The sequence below is a fragment of the Anneissia japonica genome, unplaced genomic scaffold, assembly GCF_011630105.1.
Source record: "Anneissia japonica isolate Jap-2015-1 unplaced genomic scaffold, ASM1163010v1 scaffold10181_len16781_cov98, whole genome shotgun sequence".
In the NCBI taxonomy this organism is placed as follows: Eukaryota; Metazoa; Echinodermata; class Crinoidea; order Comatulida; family Comatulidae; genus Anneissia; species Anneissia japonica.
In genome coordinates, this window is record NW_022745423.1 from 10,497 (window position 1) to 16,945 (window position 6,449).

General features: G+C 40.1%; 1 protein-coding gene across 1 annotated transcript; it reads left to right on the top strand.

Annotated features, from left to right (window-relative positions):
• The first annotated feature begins 1,121 nt into the window (after window positions 1-1,121).
• On the top strand, window positions 1,122-6,434 carry LOC117119946. The gene is made up of 2 exons (XM_033264923.1): window positions 1,122-1,694; window positions 1,737-6,434. Exons 1-2 carry the CDS (start codon window positions 1,280-1,282, stop codon window positions 2,015-2,017), a joined length of 696 nt encoding a protein of 231 aa, XP_033120814.1. The 5' UTR covers window positions 1,122-1,279; the 3' UTR covers window positions 2,018-6,434.
• The last annotated feature ends 15 nt before the right edge of the window (window positions 6,435-6,449 follow it).

The following is a 6,449-nucleotide window of genomic DNA, read 5'->3' on the forward strand; positions in this document are numbered from 1 at the left end:
AACATGGTTCTGTAATTGTCTCCATGGGCTTTAGTACTTCCCCTGTAGGTAGTGATAAGATAGGAGAAGTGTTAGCGCCAGAATGTGATTTTGTTCTATTTGTGTGCATGTTTTGCTGCCCATAAATTTGTAGCATGATCGTTTTTGTTAAACCACTTGGGCCAGGGTTGAGAGCTGTTCAAAGTTGTAATTTTCCGGTAATCAGAGAGTGTTTGTGTTGCAGTTTACTTCAATGTGCTTTATGTTGCTCTTGTGTAAGTGCGTGTGACAAGCGGTATATTACCAGGCTACCAAGTACATGCAGACCATCGGGACGAGTGCGTAAGTAGTGCGCCCGGGCCAAACGAGATTTCGCGTGTACAAGAAGTAAAACAATTCCTCCGCAAGTGGGAATCTGTTTTCTCTCAGCATGACACAGACAGAGGCTATTCTCTACCGAGGATTGAAAATACGCTCGACGCCCTGCATGGAGCCGTGAAGTTTTCATCTCTAGATTTGAAGTAAGGTTACTGGCAAATCGAAGTTGATGAAGATGACAAGGCTAAAACAGCATTTACAATCCCTCTTGGCTTCTATGAATGCAATCGGATGCCATTTGGTCATGTCATTTCTGAAAACGGTATAGAAACAGACTCAGACAAAATTTTATTACTTTCATCGTCTCCCATCCTGGCTTATGCCGATTTTGCTAAACCTAAACCTAGTTTGGATGGACTCGGCACTGTACAAAGAGCAAGATGGCCACGAGCGCGCAATTGAGTATGCATGTAGAGGTTTAGGGGAAGGCGGGGCAAGATGGGACACGGGGCAGGATGGGACATGTCTGTATTTCGAAGACTAATAGGATAGAGGGGGTGATTTCCTCATGCTTTGTTACAGTATTCCTATTACACGTGTAGAAGAAATTTCAGCGAGAAAAATCCAAGTATCCATAAGTTTTTGAAGCATAACTGATTCTGAGACTTGTAAAATTTTGTAAAGGTAGGTTTAAATCAGCATGGGACAGTGTCCCATCATGCCCATGTAGGTGTCCCATCATGCCCCTAGTAGTATTAAAGCTGAATTTAGTCTGTAAGTCCAATATGGAGAAGGCTGTTGAGGCCGTTAAGTCGCGTGAAAAAACAGTCAGAGAAGCAGCTCGAACCATGATGTTCCTAAATCGACGTTGAATCGTTCAATCAAGGGACTTGTAAACACTGGAAAGAGAGGCACATTTTCCACGGTGTTCAGTCAAGCAGCAGAAGCAGAATTCGTGACCCACTTGTTGAAGCTTCAGACTATGTTATATGGACTGACTTACGATGAGTTGAGAATTTTAGCATATGAATATGCGGAAAGCAATGGTATCCGTCATCCTTTTAACAGAGACACGAAGAAAGCCGGACAAGACTGGATAAGTGGTTTTATGAAACGGCATCAAAGACCCTGCTTATCTTTGACAACCACTGCTATCCATATCACCACACCCCTTAAAGTGTACTACGAACTAGAATGCCACAAGTGGATGACGTCCAATGCTGGAAAACAAATTACACAATATGAAGTTGGAGAGCTCTTTGCAGCTGCATATTTCCGGTGTGCATCAGTTGGAAAGGCAGCAAAGGCATTTGAATGCACCGGCATATACCCATTCAATCCAGACATATTCACAAATATTGACTTTGCACCTTCTGAAGTGACTGAGAGGGAATATCCCATTGAGTAAGATACAGATCCTGAAGCAGTCCAAGCAGAACCCCATACAGACCCTGCAGAACATCAGGAAGACCCCGTAGAACATCAGGAAGACCCGGAGAACCTCAGGCAGACCCTGCAGAGTCGGGCAAATCAGACTAAAGAAAAAGGAATATCTGTAACAACCAAAGAAATTAGGCCTAATGAAGAATACCGCTGCATTTTTTGTAGCGAAAAATATGAGGAACCCTTAACAGAGGACTGGATCATGTGCATGGCATGTAAACAGTGGTGCCATGAGGCATGTGCTTATTTAGACATGGAAGGACACTTCAATGTTTAGACTTTCCCATCCTGCCACAAAGTGGGCCGTCACCAAGAATTTTTTTGATTATTTGTATGGCAGACCTCTTTATGTGGCCGCAACAGCTAAACTAGATGCTACGCAACGGCGGCGGAACGTTTTTGAAAGTTAGGGGCCTTTTTATAAGGTAATAATTAATCCAGAGCCCGGAAATGGTACTTCAACAGTGGCGGGTCCAGGAAGTCGAACCAGGGAGGGACTGCACAGTAGCAGAGGTCCAATCTTAATATTAGTTTTATATAAATAATATGGGTAAAAACTGTACTTATGTTGATGGAACAGCAGTACGAGCAATGTCACGAATATCGAATCATGATTTTTACCTTGTGACCAGTCAAAGAATTAGCACGGAGAAGGTTACCAGGCCGAAGACGATCAACTCCTTTTTATTTGGGATGGAACCGAGTTCTTCAGCACAAGAAGCAGAAACAATACCTCTCAGCCAATCGTTCAGCTCTAATTGTATTAAAAGTTACAATAATTACTCAATTGAATTTTATATAACCGTTATGCAGCCGATGACACTGGTACGGGTGCTTGTATTTGGCGTTTCAATGCCGAGATTATAACAAAATACCCGAACTGGATGATTCGATAGATAATGAGCTGTCATTCTTTCGCCATAGATTCAAAGGTGTATGTTTAAAGTTAAATAGTCAATTGTATTTTATATAACCTTTATGCAGCCGATGTCACTGTCCAACTCCAGAGAACACCGGAATTACCATGTTGACGTACGTACATCAGTTAGCTTACACAAACGTGCATGGTGGTGGTGTTGTGGATGTCGATGAATCGGCTTAATTCATCAGGTTTATATTTTCTAGAATCAATTACATTGTAATCATAATTATATGACCGCTTATATATTTTGTGCAAACTACTACTACTGTTGATTAGCTCATGTTATAGTCTATGTTGACATCCACAACACTCACTACGCCCGAAGGTCGTCAGCGATGCTGGAGAACACAGCCCCACGACGCGCGCAACGGCATCGCGTCGTCTAGCGCTCACAGGCAGAGGAGTTGGATAAGGTAGCGCTATTGATTGATTGATTCCATAAGACGACCCACCTCAATGCTTGAAGTGTTTTACTACAGATCAATGATTGCTCTCATCATTTACTCCAATGGCTAGATGAATCTGTGATATGAGAAATGAAAAATGTAAGATTAAGCTGTTCTTTTTGGGGTAAACTAAAGCTAGGTAAACAACGGAGGAGGTTATCCAGGGTCGACAACGGGGTTTTAATAAGTGGATTAGTAAGTGTATATATATATAATGTTATGTGTATACTGTGCAAGCAATCTTACCTTATTCAGAGGAAGAATCAACGTTTTATTTTGGCATTATTTCTCGACCCTCACTACTGTGGACTCGTCCGAGGAGGTTCTCCAAAAATTACACGAAGCCTCATAAAGATGGAAAATACAATATGAAAGAAACATATTAGTTATAAAATGTAAATGAGCAATCTTATTTACTAATCACTACCGTTAGAAAAGCAAGACAGAATAATTATATAATAATAATAATAATATATAATATATATTATTAATAATAATATATAAGAATAATAATATATAATAATAATAATAATAATAACAATAACAATAATAATAATTATAATAATTGATCTAACCAATTGTTTAGAAGAATTCTTTAGAGAAATGTCCATGGACAATATACGAAATATGTGTGTGGATGATGAGCTACCAAACCAGTCCGACGATGATATTCCATTCAAATTTGAAAGGAGCAACCTACAACGAATACGACTATGGTCACTACCTGATGACATTAAGTCGAATATAAGGATAGCGTGTTTGAAGGAGAAGAAGAACAAGATAAACACATTTAATATTGTAAATATTTCATTTAATATTAAATTACAAAGATTGGAGCGGTGAGGAAGTTACGGGAAGACAGGCGGTGAATTTCGGTCTGGGCTGACAGAAGGCCATTGCCATCCAGGTGTCATTCGCCGACTCCCTAACACAGTATTGAATTCGGTGTCCGGTGTTGCCCACAGGCGAGACATTCGAACACAATCGGTTCACGGACACAACAAAGATTATAAATACGTAAAACTTACAGCTACGGACTACCGCACAGCTACGGACTACCTTTATTTCTTCAATGCTCTCGACAACATAAGCTTCGAGCCGATGTCGGGAGACCAAGTTCTCAGGACAGCGATCCCAACTTGCCCATGTACAGGGTGGAGAGACCAACTGATTGTTCGATGGAGCCTGCATCGATGGAAACTGCTGTAGAACCGGATGTGGAACCGGTTTTGGAAACTGCATCGATGGAACTGGCTGCGGAACCTGCATCGATGGAAATTGCTCTAGAACCGGCTATAGAACCGGCTGTGGAACCTGCTGTAGAGCCGGAACCGGCTGTGGAACCGGCATCGATGGAAACTGCTTTACAGATTGAACCGACAGTGGAACCGGCTTTGGAACCTGCAACGATGGAACCCAATGCAATCCTCGACGTAAAGGGAAGTGTAAACAAACTGATCGAAATTTGCGGGGAAAACCTGCCTTATATCGCAGGCCTTCGGGAAAATGATCGAATTGCTCACGAAAAGGAAAGCGAGCCCTACGAGATGCCGACCCTGCTGTTTTGCAAGGACGAGGTGAGAATTTAATATTCTCTGCTGCAGTCATATGGTTGATTCGCTGACGCGTGGAAAAACAACGAAGTATGGGGGAAACAATCGCAATGAACTACTACGCCGAAGTTTCTATTCATTGATAATGTAGTTTCATTTTTCACCTTAGGCCTAATTATTTAATAAACATAACCTGTTAAGGGCCTAATTAATTAATTAATTAGGCCTGGGCCGTAGGCCCTATATTGTCAGCACTATATTGTCAGCAATCCAGTGGCCTATCTATAATTTTGTGGGTGAGGGACGGTGGTCGTCGAAATTAATTTATAATAAATAAGTCTTGGTATTTAATATTATTATAATTACAGGCTATTTTTATTTTCAGATGCCCTTTAAATACACACGAAAAACCGACTATGCTTCATGGTATTTAAAAGCTATGGGAGAGGCTGTAAATTCAGTGAGACGAGGAGAATTATCAATACGCCGTGCAGCTGCACAGTATGATGTGCCGACTTCGACATTTGCACGAAAAGTGGCGAAAGCCGAAGGGGGAGGAGAAATTGTGATGAAACAATTGGGAAGAAATTCTGTGTTGGGAAGCACTTTTGAGAACCAACTTGAATAACACATCCTTGAAGTGCAATCTCGTTGGTTTGGACTCACTAGACAAGATGTAATGGTGTCAGTTTGCTGTAACAAATCAAATAGAGCATAATTTCAACCATGAAAAAAGCAAGCAGGGCGATTCTGGTTTGAAGGTTTCATGAAAGAAGAAGAATACGAGGACAAACATGCGAAGAAAATTGGGACAACGACCCATATGAGTCCACCTTCTAAATCAAGAATACATATTTATCGAAAATTATTTCTTTTTTAATTGTTTTTGTCAGAGGAATACGAGGAAGTTTTAATTATCCAAGCTAGACGACAATATTAATTTAAATTAAGAAATTTTTTTATGTCCATACAATGGGGCACATATCAATATACCAGAGGAAAACTTGTGCAGGCACTTATATTTTTGCGGTATTAAATATGATGGGCTATTCAAAATGGTCACCTACTTCTATTCTATAAACCATTTACTAAAATGTCGGAACCATTGGTACAATGCAGATCCCTTTAGGGAGAAGATACAGCCCAAATTTTTAAACACACACCTGGAAATGTGTCGGTCGAGAGGGCTGAAAATAGACGAAACCACTAGAAATATTTAGAATGATCGACGCACCAACAAATAATATAAAACACGAGAACGAGTCATGAACATTAATTTGTATCAACCTGTAATGTACAACAGTTAAACTAAAAAAAGGGAAGTTAAACGATAGTCTGGGCTCACTCTAACTACCTTTTTTTTCTATCGTTTATTTCGAAATAAAATGAGAAAAATAATGTTGATACACTTCTGGAATTTTTCCAAATCAAGAGATATGCAGGTCTCCGCATTGTCCAGATACACTCTAAAAAATAGGTGGTGAATATTTCCTGGTGAAATATTTTTAACACTTTCCTGGTCTATTTTACCAATGCTCCTGGTTATTAACGCTAACCAAAATAATGTTAAAATCCTACTCAACACAGAATCTGGTGAAGATATACTCATCTCATTTCTGATTGGTTTATGAATATGTGACGTCTTAAGTGACATCGTTTGTTAGCCATTTTATTTTTCGCGCTCAAAGTTTTCATCACGACGACGCGGTAAACTTGAGGTCCGATTGATTGTTGTTCAAAGTGGTTATTCTTGTTTTAAAATGACGAGCTATGTATCGGAAAAACTTG

Bases quoted from the DNA above. Each gene is read 5' to 3' on its own strand.
- LOC117119946 (XM_033264923.1), top strand. From the start codon at position 1,280: ATGTTATATGGACTGACTTACGATGAGTTGAGAATTTTAGCATATGAA. The intron at 1,695-1,736 runs CCATTGAGTAAG...TCCAAGCAGAAC, and splicing joins AGTGACTGAGAGGGAATATC to CCCATACAGACCCTGCAGAA.